Source organism: Triplophysa rosa, linkage group LG17, assembly GCF_024868665.1.
Source record: "Triplophysa rosa linkage group LG17, Trosa_1v2, whole genome shotgun sequence".
NCBI classification, from domain to species: domain Eukaryota; kingdom Metazoa; phylum Chordata; class Actinopteri; order Cypriniformes; family Nemacheilidae; genus Triplophysa; species Triplophysa rosa.
In genome coordinates, this window is record NC_079906.1 from 6,742,779 (window position 1) to 6,765,884 (window position 23,106).

General features: G+C 37.5%; 2 protein-coding genes and 1 pseudogene across 3 annotated transcripts; 2 read left to right on the top strand and 1 right to left on the bottom strand.

The window, feature by feature from the left end:
- Window positions 1-258: 258 nt before the first annotated feature.
- Window positions 259-7,680, bottom strand: mapkapk2b (MAPK activated protein kinase 2b). Its single transcript, XM_057357208.1, has 10 exons — window positions 7,423-7,680; window positions 5,674-5,813; window positions 5,237-5,301; window positions 5,053-5,132; window positions 1,909-2,035; window positions 1,753-1,828; window positions 1,541-1,665; window positions 1,342-1,427; window positions 1,175-1,255; window positions 259-1,041 (listed from the first exon to the last, which is right to left on the bottom strand). The coding sequence occupies exons 1-10, from the start codon at window positions 7,663-7,665 to the stop codon at window positions 901-903; spliced, it is 1,164 nt and encodes a 387-aa protein (XP_057213191.1). The 5' UTR covers window positions 7,666-7,680; the 3' UTR covers window positions 259-900.
- Window positions 7,681-8,359: 679 nt separating this feature from the next.
- On the top strand, window positions 8,360-16,050 carry eif2d (eukaryotic translation initiation factor 2D). 2 transcript variants are annotated; one of them, XM_057356976.1, is made up of 15 exons: window positions 8,360-8,584; window positions 9,130-9,320; window positions 9,403-9,486; window positions 9,567-9,657; window positions 10,020-10,127; window positions 10,280-10,557; window positions 10,634-10,751; window positions 11,353-11,398; window positions 11,513-11,619; window positions 11,776-11,931; window positions 14,078-14,167; window positions 14,345-14,440; window positions 15,475-15,595; window positions 15,690-15,864; window positions 15,937-16,050. In XM_057356976.1, exons 1-15 carry the CDS (start codon window positions 8,529-8,531, stop codon window positions 16,005-16,007), a joined length of 1,788 nt encoding a protein of 595 aa, XP_057212959.1. In that variant the 5' UTR covers window positions 8,360-8,528; the 3' UTR covers window positions 16,008-16,050. The 2 variants fall into 2 exon arrangements, with proteins under 2 accessions (XP_057212959.1, XP_057212960.1); XM_057356977.1 differs by lacking the exons at window positions 15,690-15,864; window positions 15,937-16,050 and adding an exon at window positions 15,068-15,124 and having other exon boundaries at window positions 15,475-15,575.
- Window positions 16,051-16,634: 584 nt separating this feature from the next.
- Window positions 16,635-19,651, top strand: LOC130568240 (H-2 class II histocompatibility antigen, A-U alpha chain-like; annotated as a pseudogene).
- The last annotated feature ends 3,455 nt before the right edge of the window (window positions 19,652-23,106 follow it).

The window sequence follows — 23,106 nt, forward strand, 5'->3', positions numbered from 1 at the left end:
TGGGAAACTATGGTGGTTTTTCTAGACATATTATTGACTTTTCTTATATTCTAAATATATTACTGAGTTTTCTTATATAAAATAAAGGTAGTTATAGAGTTCATGTACTTCTCTGATTGTAACAAGGGCTATGGGACTCATGTATGAGTTTGAACACTTGAACACCTGCGTACACAACAAATATCTTATCACACTAAGACAGGAACTGCACGTACACCACACACACGTTTGTAGAGAAGTTTAATTAAGAACGCTGGGTTGTTTATCATTTTCACTAAACAATGAGCTCATTTTTAATAAAACCACACACTTTTGTAGAGAAGTTTAATTTATCGCATACAGCCAAGGACGCTGGGGTGCTCATTATCAAACCATGAGTTCATTTTTAATAAAACCAATGTTAAATCATGTATCGCCCGAAAGCCCCCAGAAAGGTGTCAAGATAAAGAGCACATGATATACGTATGTGTTGATTGAGAGGCGCTCCCTACGATTAAATCCTAATATGGTAGGCTGGAAATATAACTGTAGCAAGTGCAGGATGAAATGTAACTGTAACGAGTCATACGGGGATGGACTAATAAAAATAAGTGATGTCATGCAGAACCTGATTGGGAGAAGGTGATGTCAGGTAAATATGATTGGTTTAAACTGTGATAACGACTTGAGAACAGTGTATAAAAGATGGAGTCAGAAGTGTAATTGTTAGGCATCTACAGATGAACTCTGTGTGTCTCACTTTGCTTGCTCGAGCAAATAAAGATTGAAACCTCTTGAAACCTGGCTCTCTGGTCTTTGTGAATTCTTTCAACATTGGCTGATCAACTTCTTGCCACGACAAAACCCAGCAGATATTTACGATTTTTAAAGGAGCCACAAAATAACGTGTCTTTGTCTTGGTTATGCTGCCTCTTTTGTGGTTGTTACTGTCATTCTCTTTCTTCTCCTTGCCAGAAGAGGATTGGATGAGTCTTTGATCGCTTTGATCTTTATTTGTTCATAGTCCACTCTTATGGTTGCCAGGGCATTAGTCATCTCCTCCTGTGGATTTACACACCAAACTTACCAACAAAAGTTTGACATGTACATTTATCATATTATGCTGATAGACACCATACTAACCAAATAAAATGTGTTTTTTTTAATAAATATTTGAATGTTCTTTTGGATTTACCTTGACCTTTTCCCACACATGACTCTCTTCTTTAAGAACTTGACTTGTGTGTAAATGCGTCTGAGGGACAGTTAGTGATTTCTGTACATATCCAGAAAAAATGATCCGGATTAGACATCCAGTTAAATTTAGTTAAGAATTATGCTGAGGGACATTTTAATTCTCACATTAATCCAAGAATGGTTCATGAACTCTGTGGTGGTCATTCTCTCCGTTGGATCAGTTTTCAATAACTGGCGAATGAGCTGCTTGGCTTTAAATTGAAAACAGTGATATGAATTGTAGGCTACATAATGATTTTTAACAATGAGGTTTGTGAGCTCTAATGATGTTTTAAAACCAACAAAAAAACATCCTAAAAATCACCTTCCTCTGACACTGCTGACCATTCAGGCCTAGAAAATTCATACTGGCCGTTCCTTATGCGAGATCTCATTCCTGGGGAGATTGGTAAACCATGGTTTGAGTAGAAAGGAGGATATCCACATAACCTATACCATAAGAAGTAGAAAAATGTTGATTGTGATTAAACATAAAAATGTGGTGCACTGTGTGTCATGTCGAATGTTTGCACTCACAGAAGGTACATGATGACTCCTAATGACCACATATCGCATGACTTATCATATTTCTCTGGACCAAACACCTCTGGGGCTTAAAATAGAAACAAATATTTTTAACTATGTTGTATCATCATACTTAGGAAATTCAGCGACTGTGACTTGTCTGCTTACCCACATAGTAAGGTGTGTAGCATGGGGTTGTCAAGCATTTGTTAGTTGTGGTTTCTTTTGCAAATCCAAAGTCTGTGAGCTTGAGCTGGGCATCAGGGTGCTTCGATGTGTACAGCAAATTCTCTGGCTATTGGTTAGAAAAGAATGAATGTTAATTCAGAATGATAAATATTTTGTTTTTATGCATGATAGCTTCATGATGAGCAATATAATAAGAGAAACCTTGTGGTGTCAAAGTTTCAGAACCTTCAATTGTTTATTTGAACTCTTAAACATGTTTGATGTACTGTCCCGCTGTGCCTTTATATGTATAATTATTGTCTGTCAGTGTTCTCCTGTTTGTTGTGGACTTTTAGTTTGTGTTTTGATTTCCTGTTTCTTGTGTAGTTCTTTAGTTATGTTGGTCATTGGGCTCTTGTTGATTGTTTCCCCAGGTGTGTCTTGTTACCTTGTTAGTTCTCAGCAGAGCCACTGAGAGAGAGTTGCACCAACGGAAGTTCAAAATTATAAGTTCAAAGGCTATATACAGTATGTCAGTGTCCGAAATCACTCACTCATTTTCATTCACTTCTTCCCCATATAGTGGACTCAAATGTGTCAGGGTCGGTGGGAAGGAACCCAAGCGCAGGCAGCAATGCAGAAAACACTTAACTTTAATAATAAAACAAAACACCCACAATGGGGAAAACTATAACAAAACACAAACTTCAAACAAAAGCCCATGATGGGGGTAAAACAAGAAAACAGGACTAGGGAATGAATGAGATATCAAAACACAAGGTAAGTCAATTCAACAAGGCAGGGTAATAAAATCCAATAAGGCAAAGTGACACAGCAAACATCCAAGGCAAGAGACAAGGCAACATAGCAAAACGAACAAGCACAAGACAGCAGACACAAGGGCATTAAATAGGGGAACTAACAAAGGATAATTAACAAGGGACAGGTGTCGGGAATGAACATGAGGCTCTGTCATGATCCTGCCACTTGACCAAGAAAGACATGACATGATGAGGCAGAATCATGACACAAATGTTATTCACTATATACAGTGAGGGAAATATTTATTTGATCCCACGCTGATTTTGTAAGTTTGCCTGCTTACAAAGAAATGAAGGGTCTATAATCTCTATGGCAGGTTTATTTTAACTGATAGAGACAGAATATAAAAATATTAAAAAAAGGGAGAAAGGTATTATATAAAGGTTATAAATTGATTTGCATTTCAGTCAGTGAAATAAGTATTTGATCCCCGTGCAAAACATAACTTTGTACTTGGTGGAGAAACCCTTTTTGGCAAGCTTAGAGGTTAGACATTTCTGATAGTTGGTCACCAGGTTTGCACATTTGTCAGGATACATTTAGTCCACTCCTCTGTCAATCTTTAAGGTTTCTTGCCTGTCGCTCAGCAAATTGGAGTTTTAGCCTCCTTCACAGATTTTCTATAGGACTAGGGTCTAGAGAGACTGGCTAGGACATTTAATATGCTTCTCCTTAAGCCACTCTTTGGTTGTCTTGGCAATATGTTTTGTGTCTTTGTCATGTTAAAGGCACATCCACGACCCATCTTCAGTGATGAAAGGGGATTCAGTAGTTAAGGGGAGGAGGTTCTCGTCCAAGATTTTACAGTACATGGGCCTGTCCCTCAGCCCCTCAATGCGGTGAAGTCATCCTGTACCCTTAGCAGAGAAATAGCCCTAAAGCATAATGTTTCCAACACTGTGCTTCTCTGTAGGGATGGTGTTCTTGGGGTCATAGTCAGCATTTCTCTCCCTCCAAACACAGGAGTCAATTTTGGTCTCACCGCACTTTATCCAAACCTTTTCTGAATCATTTTGATGTTCATTGTCAAACTTCAGACGAGCCAGTTGGGTCTTCTTGGGCAGGAGGACCTTGCGGGTGCTTCAGGATTTCAATCTATTGTGGCATAGCGTGTTACCAATGGTTTGCTTGCTAACTGTGGTCCCAACTGTCTTGAAATCATTAACAATCTTCCGTGTAGTTCTGGGCTGATCTTTAACCTTTCTCATGATCATCTTTACTCCAAATCTTGCAGGGAGCTCCAGAACAAGGGCAATTGATAGTTATTTTGTATTTCTTCTATTTCCAAATAACCGCACCAACAGTTGTCTCCTCACCAAGCTTCTGTCTGTAGCCTATTCAAGGTTTGTGCAGGTCTACAATCTTGTCCCCGACATCCTTTGAAACCTATTTGGTCTTGACCATGGTGGTGGAGAGGTTGAAATGGAAGATACAGATTCTGTTGGCAGGCATCTTTTATATACATAACAAGCTGATTTAGGAGTACTTTCTTAAAGTGACAGGACTAATCTGTGGTCCATATAGGCACATAACCAATCTGTGGAGTCAGAATTCTTGCTGGTTGGTAGGGGATCAAATACTTATTTCACTGACTGAAATGCAAATCAATTTTTAACCTTTATATAATTTTCCCCCTGATTTTTTGGTTGATATTCTGTTTCTATCAGTTAAAATAAACCTACCATAAAAATTATTCACCCTTCATTACTTTGTAAGCAGGCAAACTTACAAAATCAGCAGGTTATCAAATAATTATTTCCCTCACTGTAGGGAATAGTGAAGGACTGAACGAGGGAGTGGTTTCAGACACAGTGCTAGTGTTCCTTTGTTCTTTGTCAGTTGTTGGCTGTTTCTCAATATGCGTTCTTCAGCAATCTTGCATCCTTGTGTTCTGGGTCTCTGTCATCATTAACCGTCAAAGTCCAGTTTCAACTTCCAATACTCAAGATCAAGGATGCTTCGAATGCAACCTTGCTCGTACCAAACCCACTGGAATTACCAGAAGTCATTGCGGCCGAGTTTGATCTTCCGAGGCTGCCTGCAAATCTGTTATTTGCGTTCTTGGAATTGAGAAATGGATGTTGTGTCTGATTCATGTTCTCTGTGTTGTCTTGGATTATTTGGTTTCGTGTCTCTTTGTTATTGTGTTGCTTTTTAAGAAAACTCTCAACTGATCTTCTGCATTGCCTTCCAAGCAAAGCCTGGTTTCTTCACGATTGTGACAAATATATATTTACATGAATAATGTATATGTACAGTATGTGTATATTATCATCAATATATAATGCTGTTTCCTAATATAAGATGTACTGTATAGCTCACCTTGAGGTCTCTGTGTGCAATGTTAATACCATGCAGAAACTCAACAGCTTCTCCAATACTCCTCATTATTTCAGAGGCTTCTACACTTGGTGGAAAACAAAATAAAAAACAAAACAAAATGAAAACATAATAAACACAAAAATATCAAATGAAGGATGAAAGTTAATAGCGAAGTGAACTGTACCTCTTTCAGTAAAACCTTGATCACCATGCTCCTGTATGCGGCGAAAGAGTTCTCCTCCCTCCATACTGTTTAAAAAACAAAATAATTAAAATGCGGTGACAATGTTGTCATAAATGTTATACATGTTTAGTAAAGTTTACTAGAAAAACCATGGTTTAAATTAGATGACTGTAGTGAAACAACTGCAAATTACTCTTATTTTACTACAAACACCACAGGCTACACATCACATCACTATAAGCCTTCAGAACACAAACAGCGAACACACAAACACTGCAACAACTAGAAAACAGAAGTTTAATATATAAATTATCAGGAGAATACAAGACAAAGATGAGAAGGGACAGGACTACTAAACACAAGAATAAAACTACAAAACAAGATGGCTAACAAAAAAATCACAATAGGTGGTAGTGAGTGGTTAAATAAACCTTTACCACTCCATGATGAGAAGCAAACACTTTTTTCCTTGGTAGAGATTATCAAAGACATCTGCAATTTCTACAATACATGGACAGGCCGATGCCCTGCAGTGAAGCTCTACTTCTCGTCTGGCTTTAGGGGTGTCCTGCAGCATCTGAGAGTGGGTGAACAAGAGCACACTAATCAAATAAAACCCTTTTAGACGGTCTACATAAATCAATGTAATGTAATTGTGCATTAGCTAAAGATCAGGCACGTGCACAGATAGGGCTCAACCTGTGCAGAGCACATGCTCTTTTTGCCTTCACACTCTGAAGTGCCCTTCTATGGTGGTGTTTTTTTGTTCAATAAATCAATGCTATTGGTCACCCTTTATGTCCGTCTGCCTGTTTTACAAATATTTAGCCAATGAAAGGTTAAAAAGAGCTCGTGACTAAATCTTGTTGGATACGCTCAAACTGTCAGTAAAACCTTGTGGCTCCACCCCCAGCAGCTGGACGTCTTTCAAGGGTAAAGTTGTTGTTAAATAAAGTTATTGTTTTCTTAATGCAAGAAACATTTTTTCTAAAATGTTAATTTTTATGTATTTGAGGTCTGAGAATTTGGGACTGGAGAAGGGAGAGCATTTGCCTGCACTTAATAGCTTTTTCACACAGTAGCATTTCATATTTTATAAATTAAATTTTGGCCAAATGTATTTTACAACAAGAAAACAGCAGCCATATAGCTACAACAACATTGTAACCTGTTGATTAAAACGGTGATGTAACCTCGCCGTTTTAATGATGCCCTTTTTCAGTTTCAGCACATGCCCCTCAAAAGTTCTGTGCACGGCCCTGCTAAAGATGAAAGGACACAGAGAGAGCACGAGAAATAGAGGAGAGCGATTTGAGACTTTCTTTCTTCTGCCTTACACACAAAAAACGAGATATTTTCAAGTACAAACACCACTGTTCATTCAATTTGTTCTTTTGTGCTCAACATAAGAATAAGTCATATACCGGTTTTGAATGACATGAGGATCAATAAATGATGTAAAAATGATGAATACTGCTTAAATAGTGTAACTGTGCCCAGTTCTTACAGGTTGTATGTGCAATCTAAATATAGATACTCTCTTCTTTTTCGCTTCTGTGTTTTCCCAGATTCCGATGTACTACTGTTACTGTAAATTCCAGCAACAAACATGTTTTGGCAAGTAAAGGCGATTTTGGTTCTGATCCAGATGCGCATCAAACATCCTGTGAAGTCATTTTAATGGCATTAAGTCAAAAGATAATGACAGAGACAAGTTTATGGAAAAACACTCCAGGATTAGTGGTAATGTTCAGAAGAAAAAAATCTGGATGAATAAAATGGAGTCACCCAGTGGGTTCCCTGCACATTAATATATTTGTATTACTTGCATGCTGCATTATTATGTTGGACTGTGTTTTGAAATGCAGTATACAAATACACTAGATTTGATTTTTTAAATTGAGCCCAACAAAATGCTTTAGTTTACCTTTAGATTTTTAGGTTAATCTTAGTTTACATTGAGGAAGCCACAACAGATGTCAAGTTTAGCGTTAACAATCACTTCCAGGAATGCCAGACTGCTCTCCTCCCCTTTGAAAAACCAATGCCTTATGACTGTCACTTTAAAACCCCATGCTCACTTAAAGAAAACAAGAAAAGATTTGTGTGTATTGAGAGGGAGAGAGAGATTTCTTAATGCATTAATGTAATTCATTCTTAATTTTAAACCTTGACGAAATAAATACCTTTAAAGCATATTTCTGGCCACTTTTCTTCTGTAAAATCGCCCAGACTTTGCCGTTGATGCCTAATCCGAGCACCTGTTCCGTAATCTTGTACTCTTCTGTTATGACAGTCTTTTTTATCTTCGCTGTGGATTTCGGCGGCGGAGACTCTTGAGTCGCGCTGTTGTTCATCTGCTGACGCTGGATCTCTCGCTGCTCATCGGAAATCGCTGAATCATTTTTACTCTCTGTATCATCTAACATATTGATGGAGTGTTTGTGTCTTTCCATGCAACAGAAAATACTTCTTTAGAGCCGCTTAACGGATTTTAAAAGGACCCAATTAACTGGGCTGGAATACTTTTGCTCCCATCAGACATACATCTGTAGCTCTTCATATTTCATTTAAAGGCTGTAAGCAGTATGAAATTGCTTCGATGTGATCTATTTATATATGATATAGGCTGGTTTTTGCTTTGAACTTAAAAGTAACATGACACGTGGTTTACGCAATGCCCACCGGATTTTCTTCAGGGCAATGCACCTACCACACAATAAATACATGAATAATTTATCGTGATAGCTTCCACCTCAAGTGATTTAGGGAAAAGGTACTTTAAAATAAAACGTATTTTAAACAATATACCAGTGAGTAAAAGTAGCTATTATTTATTTCATTCATTTATTCTGCGACAGTGACAACTTATAATAAATTATGATGTTATTGTAACATCAAGAAAAACAACGATCATTGATACACTGTAACGACGTCTCATCAACTGCTTCTGACATAACCCTCGGTCAACAAAAATCATTAATATAAACTCTTTTCTATGACACAACAACAAACACGAAAATGCAACATTTATGTCAAAATGTGTTCAAACAATTTGCAGCTGTTGAATTGCTTTTTTATACAGCGAATAGTGTTGCGGTCACTTCGACAGGCGCAGGTGTTTCCACCCGGTCATGTTTAAACGCGGTACCTACATGCCGCTCACAGCATTAGAGTTATTTAAAGAATATTCGTATCATGTCATTTTTATAATATAGAAAGGTGCATACCAGCACATTTCTAGACGTTTTTAAACAGCTTCGTGTACATACGTAGTTACTGGAATATCAGGATGTTTGCAAAAGCGTTTCGTGTGAAATCTAACACGGTTATCAAGGGATCTGACAGGTAACGTTATTACTACTAGTAAGATTTTTGTAACTGAGTTAAAACGGCTAGACCTTCATTTGCAAAGCCTGTCTGATTTGTAGTTGTTTAACTCATAAATTAAATATGTATAGGAAAGAGATTGAAGCTTACTTTATACAGATATACTGTGCAAAAGTTCCAGATTTAGACCTTTGCACTTACATATAAATAAATGTTATATATTTTATGTAATCATTTATGTGTGTTGTTTTTTTTGTCCAAGGTCAGACAACCTTACTGTTACAAGAAGTGCCTTACAAAATAATTATATCATGGCCTATCTTCCTACAATTTTATTGGTTTTATATTGTTTGTATTATTTAGTTTTTATAATATAGAACCCCTTGATAAAGAATTGCGATGTTGAAGCAGATGGTAATATTAAAGTTTAGCACAATATATGTAGTTGTAAAACATTGGATTGACTATGCTTAATCTCAGATTCGTTTTCGAAATTGGACATTAAATCATTATATTTATTTTCATGTCATCCTAATCCACTTTTTTGTGGTTCTGTCATACAGGAGGAAGCTCAGAGCAGATATCTCCACTGCTTTTCCTTCGCTGTCAGCGGAGGATCTCAATGAGCTTGTCCCAAATAAAGAAGAGCTGAATACTGTGAAGATATACGCACATAAGGGAGCTGCAACAACTCTATACGTCCTTCATAAAAATCCCATTTTCTTTCAGCTGGAGAAACAGCTTTTTCCCACAGGTGGGTCTGCATGCTTCATTCTAATGTCCATTTTTTAACTCTTAATGCTGTTTTGGTTTCTCATTGTCTGTGTTGTTGTCAGTGTACACACTATGGCGATATCCTGCCATGCTCCCAACGTTCACCACATGGCCACCTGTCCTGCAGAAGTTAGCTGGTGGAGCAGGTCAGCATCTTTGGGGTTTTTATTGGTATTTTGTGTCCTACTATAGAATGTGTGTCTGAGTGATTTGTCTCCTCCTGCAGATCTTATGTTGCCGGGTGTAGTGGTACTTGCTAGTGGCGTTCCTGAGGTATATCAAGGAGACTGTTGTGCTGTCAATCTGGTCATGAACAGGTACCAAATTTCACTCCGATGTACACATTTACTTTTTTCTTAATTTGTGCATCGGATCATAAAATAAAAAAATATATATATTGACCACTTCAGAAGACGTGAACGAAGCTGTTCCAACGCTAATCCCAAAGAACTTGCCATTTCAGTTTTTAATACTACACAAACTTTTGAAGAAAATACAACCAACAGAACATGTATAATAGAAACAAAATATTTTGAAGATGTAACTATATGTATCTATAAAAAGTAATAATAAAAACCGAAAGTGCTTTTGGACCAATGTTAATATAATAAAAATATACACAATAATAAACACGATATTACTGCGTGTCTGTATACCATGTGACTTTTCTATGTTACAGGGCACCAGTCGCTGTTGGTACAGCTGCCACGTCGAGTGCTGAGATGAGGAACAGTGGAATGAAGGGGAAAGGAGTGAATGTTTTGCACACATACATGGACCAGCTGTGGTGAGCTTTGCATTAAGGCATCGTCTTTCACTATATATTCTTAATCACAAAATGCCACTGAAATTCAAAATGCTTTATGGGGTGTGTAGTAGACACTCGTACAAAGACTCAAGGATCTCATTTAGACTTCCTTCTTTCTCAAATTCCCGCAGGGCATTTGGGGATAAGACAAATCCCCCAGTTATACCATTCATAAACTCTTCAGCACAGGTTGAGACCGAGGAATGTGAAGAGGGGGTGAAAGCAGAGGGGCAGGTGAGTGATGGACAGGACAATCCTGAACCAAATGCAGTGGAAACATCTTGTCAGGGCATGCAGGAGCTGAGACTGGCAGATCAGGACTCGGAGGCGCTGAAGGACAAAGAACCGGTTGAGGATGGAGAGGGAGAAGACATTGACGAAGACGATAACGACTCTAGATCTCCGCAAGGTGAGATTCTTGACTGCACATGGATTTACCGTCTCATGTCTATCACGCATGTTAACATTTATGTCTGTCTTTACAGAGCAGACGGATGCATTATTGCTCCAGTGCTTTCTTCATGCACTTAAGGCTAAAGTAAAAAAGTCAGAGCTCCCCCTGCTGACCAGCACCTTTCTGCGCAACCATATGGCATCCTGCTGGTAATTGTCCATTTAATAATTACCTTTTAAAGTTCGAAACTGGGATTGTCTCCACATATTTTTATGCCAATTTTAGGATTTGTTTTTAAATGTAGGTGATTAGATTTTTTTGTTTTTACTTTGTATATTATTCCTGAAACCAGGCACAAAGACACTAGAAATATTCGTTAAGGAGGTAAATGAGGTCAGATTTGATTTCATTGATTGCTTTTACAAAGCTGCTATGCTATTCTTCTTAGGCAAACATGATTTCTGATTTTGTATTTTTTCAAGCCTTGATGTATCAAAGACCACATAAGGAGATGTGAGGTGCTTGGAGTTCACCCCACCTTTTAGTTGAATCTCATTTTTTTCTGCAAAGGCATCTTCAGCTTTTTTTCATGTGTATAAGGTTCAACCTGAAAAATATTTGTTTAGCCCAATTTGTATCAGAGCTATAAAACCTATGATACCAAGTGGAAATGGTTATTTAAATGTTGGTATGTTATGTCAGGTTGGTATGTATGTCATGTTTAAGTTATTTAAAACTTTCTGGAGATTTTTTTCTTGCCATATTTTAGTTGTTATATTCTCTACTTTTTTTCTTAACTCTTTCCCACAGTCCTAAAGGAAAGCAAATTGACATCAGGAAATCCAGTTATAAAAAGGTACTCTTATCACATACTTAGTGTTTCAGTCCGTTTCAGATTATTGGATCACTTTTTTTGTAGGTCTCAACTTTTTGCTCTCTCTTTGTCTTTTTCTAACCCGATGCTCTCCAGCTCTCTAAGTTTCTGCAGTGCATGCAGCGAGATCACAGTCTGATTCAGGTGAAAGAGTTGAAAAAAGGTGTGGAGAGCATTGTAGAAGTTGACTGGAGGAACCCTGAGTATGCAGTACTCTCTCTTTAACTAATAACATGTCATTGATACACTTATTATTTATTGCAAGGCCCATATGTCATTCATACAATTGACCATTTATTACAAGCATTTATTACAATTCCAAGAGCTTCACTTGAGCGTTACTCGATACATTTTTCCAGGTTGTGCTCCTTCAGCATCCCAGAAGATTGTGGGCAAGAGAAAGACTCTGTGGAGGAGGGCGGAGCTTGTGAGGTCCCGTTCCAGCCCCCTGAAATCACACCCCTGTATGGGGTCACGGCACATCTGGAGCCTCTCTTTCAGGATGCCAAGAAAAGGTACAGTGAGGGAAATAAGTATTTGATCCCCTGCTGATTTTGTAAGTTTGCCTACTTACAAACAAATGAAGGGTCTATAATTTTTATGGTGGGTTTATTTTAACTGATAGACACAGAATATTAAAAAAAATCAGGGGAAAAAAATGTTATATAAAGGTTATAAATTGATTTGCATTTCAGTCAGTGAAATAAGTATTTGATCCCCAAGCAAAACATAACTTTGTACTTTGTGGAGAAACCCTTGTTGGCAAGCACAGAGGTCAGACATTTCTGATAGTTGGTCACCAGGTTTGCACATGTGTCCGGATACATTTAGTCCACTCCTCTGTCAATCTTTAAGGTTTCTTGGCTGTCGCTCAGCAAATTGGAGTTTTAGCCTCCTTCACAGAGGTTCTATAGGACTAGGGTCTAGAGACTGGCTAGGACATTTAATGTGCTTCTCCTTAAGCCACTATTTGGTTGTCTTGGCAATATGTTTTGCGTCTTTGTCATGTTAAAGGCTCATCCATGACCCATCTTCAGTGACCTAGTTAAGGGGAGGAGGTTCTCGTCCAAGATTTTACGGTACATGGGCCCGTCCCTCAGCCCCTCAATGCGGTGAAGTCATCCTGTATACCTGTAGCAGAGAAAAAGCCCTAAAGCAGAATGTTTCCAACACTGTGCTTCTCTGTAGACATGATGTTCTTGGGCTCATAGTCAGCATTTCTCTCCCTCCAAACACAGGAGTCCATTTTGGTCTCACAGCAGTGCCAGCACTTTCGCCAAAGCCTTTTCTGAATCATTTTTATGTTCATTGTCAAACTTAAGACGAGCCAGGCGGGCCTTCTTGGGCAGGAGGACCTTGCGGGTGCTTCAGGATTTCAGTCTACTGTGGCATAGCGTGTTACCAATGTGTTACCAATGTTTTGCTTGCTAACTGTGTTCCCAACTGTCTTGAAATCATTAACAGGCTTCTTCCGTGTAGTTCTGGGCTGATCTTTAACATTTCTCATGATCATCTTTACCCCATTGGGGAAATATTGCAGGGAGCTCCAGAACAAGGGCATTTGATAGTTATTTTGTATATCTTCTATTTCCAAATAATCACACCAACAGTTGTCTCCTTCTCACCAAGCTTCTGTCTGTAGCCTATTCAAGGTTTGTGCAGGTCTCCAATCTTGTCGCTGACATCCTTTAAAACCTATTTGGTCTGGACCATGGTGTTGGAGAGGTTGAACTGGAAGATACAGATTCTGTTGGCAGGCATCTTTTATATACATAACAAGCTGATTTAGGAGTACTTTCTTAAAGTGACAGGACTAATCTGTGGTCCATATAGGCACATAACCAATCTGTGGAGCCAGAATTCTTGCTAGTTGGTAGGGGATCAAATACTTATTTCACTGACTGAAATGCAAATCAATTTATAACCTTTATATAACATTTTTTCCCCTGATTTTTTTTAATATTCTGTGTCTATCAGTTAAAATAAACCCACCATAAAAATTATAGACCCTTCATTTGTTTGTAAATAGGCAAACTTACAAAATCAGCAGGGATCAAATACTTATTTCCCTCACTGTAAATGAGAGGAAATTGTCAGATTTTTTTGATTTTGTGTTGAAGTTTAAAGTGATATTTACCCCGGCAAATCAAAATGTCCCCATGTTTTACTCACCCTCAAGGCATCCTGACTGAATATGACTTTCTTCTTGAAGAATAATGCAGTCGGAGTTATAATACCACGTATCATTTTACTTTCAAGCAGTAGAATGGGAGTGAATGGGTGTCGACTTTTTGAAGCGCCAAAAAGTGCATCCATCGATCAAAGAACTGCTCGACACGGCTCTGTAGTCTTAACAAAGGTCTTCTTCTGTGTTTGTTTAAGAGAAATATGGCTTCAGAAGACCTTTATTAAGACCACAGCGCCGTGTTGAGCAGTTCTTTGAGCGATGGATGCACTTTTTGGAGCTTCAAAAAGTCAACGACCATTCACTCCCATTCTCCCGCTTGGAAGTAAAATGATACGTGGTATTATAACTCCGACTGCATTATTCTTCAAGAAGAAGGTCATATTCAGTCAGGATGCCTTGAGGGTGAGTAAAACATGGGTAAATTTTGATTTGCCGGTGAAATAGCCCTTTAAGCATGTGACTTTGTGTTTCAGAAAGGGAGCGACTCTGAAGGCAAGTGAAGTGAGGAATATTATCACAGATTATGTGAAGGAAAATGAACTTGTTCATGAAACCAACAAAAAGTAAGTTCCTAAATACAGTAACTCACTTTTAATGCAGTTTCACTCTGTTTGCTATGACATAGGATTTCTGCATGGGTTTAATGGACAGTGTGCTTTCAGTACTTTACCAGTATAGACTTAATATTTGCAGTTTTCAAGGGTTGCATTGAAAAGAGTTGTTTTTTTCTTGTTCATCAGTTATGTTAATATAAACCCTACACTTTGTGACTGCTTGCTGGAGAAATCTGAGTACCAGGAAGTAGAGAATCTGAAATGGGATGATCTCATTAGCAGGTAGGCTTAATTTCTACACCGAGACATTTACGTTTCATGGAAGAGTTTTTCCAAGCAGCATCATTGTAGGCTTCTTAACTCTTTCCCTGCCATTGACGAGTTAAAATTCAACGGTTTGTACTGTTGTACAGCAGGTGGCGCTGTTACACATCTTTGGAAAGAACGCTTATATTTGATCTGTTTATGGGGAAAAAATTGTATCGGTTTTTAATAATAATTTTTAATCCAATTTGGGTTGAGTCTTTGACAAAAAAAACTAATTATCTCAGCTGTTTAATCAAAATGAGGCATTTTTGAAGAAACCTACCCACATATAAGAGGTGATAAAAAAGAACACATGAAGATAGAAGAATACGGTTTCTTTTGTTTAAAAGCAGAGACTCTGTTCTTTCATTTGATATATTATTTGTCCATATATTCATTACTGAAAATGTACTGTGAGCCATCACATTGTAGTGAAAATGTTCAAAATGCTGGCGCTGACTGGCAACTTTAAAGAAAAAAAAGCTGGCGGGGAAAGAGTTAATACCGGTAAAGAGGAATATGCTGTAAATTTCTCTACTGTATTTAATGCCAGAGGCTTCCGTTAGTCTGTACCAATCCAGCTGTGTGTGTAATTGCTAACAGATGGTTTAGAGACAAGGGAGCAACTTTATACTAAACGTTTATCTTTTCTGAAGAAATGTAAGTAATGTCTTCAATGTGTTTTGGGTATTTTTTTCATGGTTGCTTAATGACAAAAGTCAAGAATAACTGCTCCCTAGATATAGCTTGACCCTCCTTCAGTTTAAATCATTAATATTGCCTTAACTATCAAACGTTTTTACAGCATATATTAAACTGGGTTTGTGTAATTCATAAATACAGTATATTCTTTTTTTAGTTTCAGTTTGTAATACATTATAATTGAAAATATATAAATATATGTAAAAATAAACATGGTTAATAATTGCTGTTAAAATTTATATTTTATTGCTTTAACCAATGTAAATGAATTGAACCGGATTGTGAAGTGGTACTGTCTATGTGTGCAGAACACTAAGTAAAATGCAGGCATGCCATGAGGTGCTGTTTCCAGGTCAGCCCCCTGTGGTTAAGAAAGGTCAGGTGGAACCCATAGACATTACCGTTGCCACCAGGGGCTCTAATAAGAAGGTATGAAGGTCATGAGTATAAATAAACTGTCTAACGCATATAAATACAAAGGCTCTATATTTAAGACCAATTACATTTTTTTGTGTTTACTAAGGTCACAATTGTTAAAAACCTGGAGGCGTTCGGTTTGGACCCAGCTGTGGTAGCAGACACCCTGCAGCATCGGGTCCAGGCCAGCTGTTTCCTCCAGGATTCCCCAGGCGTGAAAAACAGAGTCCTGTTACAGATCCAGGGAAATCAGATACAACATGTTGGCAAACTGCTGCTGGGTATGCATCACAACAAAACTTCCACTATTTGCAATCTTTTACTTTAACATCACTAACCTTTTTTTGTTACAGATCAGTATCACATCCCACGGAAATATGTACAAGGTCTTGACAAAGCTCCCAAACCAGGCAAGAAGAAATAGCAGATGTTCAACATCAGACATTCACATCAAATAGGTTGCTGTAACATATTGAAGAACTCCCGGTCAAGCCAAAATGTCATTTGTGCAATAAAGCAATTCTGAATTTATTCTGAGTGATCTGTAAAGTTCTTTTAGCATGAAGATTTAAAAATGACTAAATATGAGAATTAAGTAGGAATGAACTATGGACAAATCCAACTATTGGATTTAAATTAAGCTTTAAAATATGGACTTATAGGTTAACTTAGGAAATCTTATAGGTTCATTTAAACCACCAGTTGAGTTTGTCAATATTTGCCCAACCATGAGTTGAAACAACCCAGCATTTTAGAGTGTTTTTTATGTCAACGATATGTACTTTAAAATGTTAGTAATTGGAATTACTGTACAATACGAATTGGCCACATAAAATTTATGAAAGTATGCAAAATACTTGCATACAGGTTTACGTTATCCTCATAGGCAACAACATAGATGGTTATTGTTTACCTCTGTTAAATGACATTTGTAGAAGAAATGTGCTATACGTTTTTGCTATTAAATGTATTAAAAAAACATGTATTTGACATGTTTATACTGTAAATACGAGTTAAAAACGGAAACAACAGGCAATTTTTTCATCTAAAGTTTTTCTTTTTGCTTTGTTTCTTCATATTCTTTACAACAATTATATGATTTTTATATTACAAAAGTAAATCTAATCATTTTAATTTTATTTTTTTGGTCGCTTCAAAGTTCAAACTACTTAAAGCGACACCACGCTATTCACTGAAATGTGGAAATGGCGCCACCACGTGGCCAGAGGTAGAAACTGAGAAATCATTGTTTGGATTTGAAACATTAGGCTACTATTCTGCATGTATTGATATTTATATTAAATAATGAATTTATTGTAAAAGATTATATATCCAGGTAGGGTAAATAATGTTTGTGGAAAATGTGCAAGGTGACGATATAAACTGATGGCACTGCGGCATATCAAAATACAGGACTGTAATGAGCAGAAAATACATGTTAAACAATTGAAAGACGCTAAAACATCATAACTAAGCAGTGCAATTTATTGTAAATATACAGTACACATAATCGAGCAAACAATTGGTCTTAATACAGAATGTGTTTTTGTGAAGTATAATATTGGAGAGAACATTCGTTAGGACAAAATTGTTATCATCACTTGTGTCTGTAAGCTTCAAACATTTGTCCATAGGCTTGAGGTTTCATGCACATATTTGATTACTCACCTTTATATTGTATGAACCTGTACGAGCCTCATTCAACAAAGAATGTGACTGACAGTTTCAATCTCTTGATTATAATTGTTTGGATTTGGATTAATTGTTTGTTTTCTTGTGTTCCAGAAGAAAGTGATTCACACGTTTGTAATAAAAAGTAAATACATTTTACAATTTTGTGTGAACTAAAACAAGTGTACATACAGTCAAGACTATTAAGATGAAAGATGAGGCTGAAAATATGTTTGCCTTAGATACACATTTCACAGGTGGGTTGATTTTCTGATTGGATAATTTTCATGTGACCTGAATTACATTTGTCAGATTGAAGACCTGTAAAACAAGCACTTCTTATAGGGGCCCGGGAGCGCAATAAAAAAACATTGTTCTACATTACCAGCAGGGTTTTGTCAGTATAGTATTGCTTCAACAAGAAATGTTTCCTACACTGGCTTCTAACAACAATGGTGCTGTTTGTGTTTCTTCTCGTGCTAACAGTTATTGTCAGCATTGACACTCAAGGTAAGTCAATTATTCTCATAATAATATTACGTGCACTTATGTGTAATGACAGCAGCTTTACTTTATCTTGTTTAGACGGTTTTTTATTATAGTGTAATATTTTGAATTCTTGACTATTCAGACTAAACAACAAAGCTTTTTGATGGAGTAAAAGATGGATCTACTGTATGTCCTCATCAAATGTAAAAATGTAACTTCTCATGGTGTTTTAAATAATGCAAGTAACAGGATTCTGTGAATAATGATATCTATTACATTTGTTTTAGTTCCACATATGGACATGCAATGTACCGGATGCTCTGACATGCAGCGAGACTTTACATATGGTCTCGACGGTGAGGTGTTATACCATTCAGATTTCAGTAAGCATGAAAGAATAGTGACAGCCCCCGATTTTGCAGATCCAATCACTTTTCCTGGATTTTATGAACTTGGTGTGAACTTAATAGAGCATTGCAAATCAAACCTAGCTTCAACTACTAAAGCTCATAACAACCCGAAAGAGCGAACTGGTAAGACAGACCATAAAAGTTTTGAATTATGTATCCAGTAAAGCTGCATCACCTGCATACATCCGCATGAGTCTACATGTTTTTCTATGTTTCCAGGTAGACCTGAGACATCTATCTATTCAAAAGATGATATGGTGCTTGGTGTTAAGAATGTCCTCATCTGTCATGTAGACTCTTTCCGTCAACTGTCACGATAACCTGGTCTAAGAACAATGTGAATGTGTCAGAGAACATAAATCAAAGTCAGTATATCAGCTGAAAAGTGATGGTACCTTCAACGTCTACTCCAGTCTGAGGTTCACACCTGAGGAGGGAGACATTCACAGCTGCATGGTGTATCATAAAGCTCTTGAAGAGAAATATGAAACCAGAACCTGGGGTGAGAATCAGTGGACGTTAGATTTGTACTCTATGGCATATGCGTGAAACTGCAAACGTCATGATCCTGTGTTTGTATGTTTCAGAAGTTGATGTTGCACTGTCCAGTGTTGGTCCAGCTGTGTTCTGTGGAGTGGGTTTGACTCTGGGGCTGCTGGGAGTCACTGCTGGTATTTTCTTCTTCATTAAAGGACATCATCAAACATCTCATCTCTTTTTGCAAATGTAATTTGTTTTTTAGATTTTCATGTATTTTGTGAGTCATATTTTTTAAAGTACGTCTGCTGTTGTTTATTAATGTATACAAACAAATACATTGTGTCTGGCACTTTCTGTAAATATGGGGTACAAAATAGGGCTACATTTTTGTAAGCGGTCAGTAAATGGACGTATGTAGAACCGAAAATGTTCACAGGGTCAAAATATTAAACAAATAAAATATAAAAAATATTGTTTCATTTTCTATTCATTCATAATCTTTGCAGAATTTGGGAGATGTTGAAATAAACAAAAACATGAAAATGGAAATAGGTCGATGACATGATTATGTGGTGTGAGCAATCAATAATTGTATTAAAGGACCATTGTATCATTTTAGCAGCATCTAGCAGTGAGGTTGTGAATTGCAACCAACAGCTCACTCCACCCCTCCCTTCAGAAGCACTGTGGAGAGAGGACTAAGATGTCGTCATGTTTTCAGTTCTTTCCCAAATGAGATAACGTATTTATGAAATGCACTCTGTAGAGCAGATTGTCCGTTTAGGGCTACTGTGCGCGTGCGTCTGATAGCATACGGTGTAAGGAACAGATTTTGTAAGAATATTTATACAGGTGAAATTATACAATAGGCCTATGTGTTCAACCTCGCACGACCTGGCGTCCACATGTGTGGACATCACATTTTTGTTGTGTGCACGATAATACTTAATTCTATGTAACTGGAACCTGTTATTCACAAACATGGACCTTTACACTGCCATCTGGTGGTGTCAGAAGAGAAAAACACTTTACATCCGCGAACACATCTGAAAAATAAAGGCAGCTATGTCAGGCAAAACGTCCAAAAGGTAAAAAATGTAATAAAATGTCATTGTTGCTTCTTGTTAAGTTATGCGTAGTAGTGTTGTATGATTGATATGGCATGCAAATTTGACACATTTTTGCAACAGTAAAGATGTACTATGCCTCTAAACTTGATATCCACACATGTGGACAATGGGACTTTGCCAAGTTGAAAATGTAAAAATGTATTAAAAAATAATGAAATAATTAATGTTTTTAAATAACTGTGAAAACGTAGTTTGGGAAGAATTTGTTTGAAAACATCAATTTACACAACGACTGCAAGCAGTACCATGGGGCCAAGCCCACACTTTGCCCACACTTTACCAAGTGTACCCACACCCAGCCCACACTTCCCCCGGGGTGCCCATATTTCCCCGGTGTACCCACAGCATTCCCACACTTCCCCCCAGTGTACCCACAGCATTCCCACACTTCCCCCAGTGCACCCACAGCATTCCCACACTTCCCCCAGTGTGCCCACAGCATTCCCACACTTCCCCCAGTGTACCCTCAGCATTCCCACAGCGTACCCACAGCATTCCCACAGCGTACCCACAGCATTCCCACAGCGTACCCACAGCATTCCCACAGTGTAACCACAGCATGCCCACAGCATTTCCATACTTCCCCCATTGTACCCACAGCATGCCCACACACAGCACNGCATTCCCACACTTCCCCCAGTGTACCCTCAGCATTCCCACAGTGCACCCACAGCATTCCCACAGTGTACCCACTGCATTCCCACAGTGTACCCACAGCATGCCCACAGCATTCCCACACTTCCCCCATTGTACCCACAGCATGCCCACACACAGCCCACACTTCCCCCAGTGTACCCACAGCATTCCCACATTTCCCCCAGTGTACTCAGGCTGTTAATAAAATAGATTTGTACTTTATTACACAATGGTGTCTTGACTGTTTTCTGTGGATACAGACCGATTGTCCACATGTGTGGACATCGTTTTTTTCAAAAAGTGCTTCATGTTCAAATATAATATTTGGTTATTATATTTATTGGTTCCTCCTAACCCCAAATAGCTAGAAGAATTCTAAAATGCATGCCAAACCAAAGCTCGGGTCTTAGGAGGTTAAATATTGATCTTTTCACCATTTCACATAATGTAAGTTACCACCAGTGTTGGGTAAGTTACTCTGTAAAAGTAATTAATTACTAGTTACTAATTACACATTCGATAATGTAATTAGATTACTGTACAAGTTACTCTCTTCAAAAAGTATTTAATAACTTATTACTAATTACTTTCTATATCCTACATCAACCTTGATTAGTTAAGTGATTCAAGGATAGACATGAAAGGGCTCTTTTAATTCATTCAAATAAATAATATAAAACTACATAAAGTATTGTTATTAATTACAAATGTGAGAATTATACATTAAAGCACGGATTTTAAAGTTAGACTTTGAATTTTGATGTAAATTCCTCTTCTCCACACACACATATTACACAAAGTATTTAGTTTAATTACATCAAAAGTAACTGTAATTAAATTACAGAAAAATAAAAGCAATCCATTACTTTACTTTTTCAAGGGGAAAGTAATTAAATTACAGTAACTAATTACTTAGTAACTAGTTACACCCAACACTGGTTACCACACAACAAATAGCCTACATATAACTCAGAATTTACATTATGTTAATTTTTAACATATTTTTTAACTAAAAGCATATTAGCTATTTTTGTCTTTAAATTGTCTCACCCCATCTCATTTTAAATAGGAATTACGTCATCACGTCAAAGAAAATTGCACAAATCAATTGCATTTTAGACCTAAATGTTTCTGGTTGCACTTACTTCATTTCTGGTTTAAATGTAATACCCCTCGTATTACTTTATGGTTTGTTTTTAATGCAATAAAATGTATGTAGGCTACATTAAGCGCCTAGTTAGAATAGTGTAGATTGGCGAATGAATCACGCGTTTCAGTCGAATCTTGTCAATGAATCGCAAAATAGTTTATTCAGAACAATTCATCCACGCACTTAATTGTTTGGCGCGCATTTTATTTTGTTAAACAGTTAACGTTACAATGAAAATTACAGCGCTAAACCTGCAAGTTCATCCAGTCGTTTGATGATCTTTATTGAGTTAAACACTTGCATGTGTGCACACGTGAACGATTTTGTTTTGCATTATGCAAAGCCAATCAAAACACTAAAACTACACGGAAGCAGGTATAGTACCGAAAAGCATTGCATTAAACTTGCTTTCAAGACATTATAAATTCCTTATGGTGTGTGATAATCATTCATTTGCACATGTCGAAGTAGTTTAGTTATCATGCCATGTGATTGTATTACTGTAAGTTAACGCTAACGTTACACATAACGTTAATGCAGATGTTCCGGAAACCGTTTAAACAAACATTACTTTTCCAGCTGTTACTTATTTAACACACTTTTAATACACAACGCCTGTCAAAAGAACACTGCAGCTGTTGTCTTGTTTATCAAGAAAGTGCAGTTTTTCCACACAGACAGCTCGTTTCTGGCACAGTTCCTTTATGTCTCACTAAGAAGCTTAGCCAGAAACATTGCCTCTTGGAATGGTTTCTCTTGTAATCTGCTTTATCAGATATTCCTGACCACAGAAAGAGATCATGGCTTTGTTTTGCCTGTGGGATAGAAACCAATGTATGTTCCAAATCAATCCGACAGGAAAACTGGAATCCAGTCAAGCTCGATGTGACACGTGTAAAAACTCCACAGCAGCACTGTGACACATTCAGGTGAGTACATTTGCAAATATTGTTGTAATTAATCGTATTTTTGTATACATTTTAGATGTGCATAGTAATGATTCACATGACAATTCATGAGCACAAACAGCACACCAGCAGGTGGCGTCCTTTGAAAGTATTAGACAAATATGACTGGAGGGGTCATCAATGTACTGGCCACATCTGAGTAAATCTGGCAAGCCACACAAAGAGGATAACAAAATCGAAATCCAGGCAGTGCAGAATTAAACATTATTTATATATTTATTTATATAAAACATTATTGCCAATAAAAATATATGGTTTATTTAAAACACATCGACCAATAGCCGGGCAGGTTGTCGCACTATGTGGGCTATGTTGTCATAATGGGAACCTACCCTGTACATCTTTGTCAGGTGTGTGGTGATGTCTAATCAGATTCAAGGAGATTCTCCGGAGTCAGTTGCTATGGGTTTTACAGATACGGGAGGAGGGTTGTGAGTACAGCCGATTGGTATTCTGCACGTCGTGCAGATGCGCTGCCGTTTTCTCCGGCTCGTGCAGTACTCCAGCAGTCAGCTGATGGGCTAAATGACCCCTCGCTCTACTATGGATTTGTGCGCAAGGGAATCCTGTTTGTCTATATTTCCTTTGG

Excerpts from the sequence above, each read along its gene's own strand:
- mapkapk2b (XM_057357208.1), bottom strand. The coding sequence starts at position 7,665 with ATGTTAGATGATACAGAGAGTAAAAATGATTCAGCGATTTCCGATGAG. Across the intron at positions 5,302-5,673 it reads TTGCTTCTCATCATGGAGTG|TATGGAGGGAGGAGAACTCT; the intron begins GTAAAGGTTTAT and ends TTTTTTAAACAG. Across the intron at positions 1,829-1,908 it reads CTACACACCTTACTATGTGG|CCCCAGAGGTGTTTGGTCCA; the intron begins GTAAGCAGACAA and ends TTCTATTTTAAG.
- eif2d (XM_057356976.1), top strand. The coding sequence starts at position 8,529 with ATGTTTGCAAAAGCGTTTCGTGTGAAATCTAACACGGTTATCAAGGGA. Across the intron at positions 8,585-9,129 it reads GTTATCAAGGGATCTGACAG|GAGGAAGCTCAGAGCAGATA; the intron begins GTAACGTTATTA and ends TCTGTCATACAG. Across the intron at positions 14,168-14,344 it reads GTTCATGAAACCAACAAAAA|TTATGTTAATATAAACCCTA; the intron begins GTAAGTTCCTAA and ends CTTGTTCATCAG.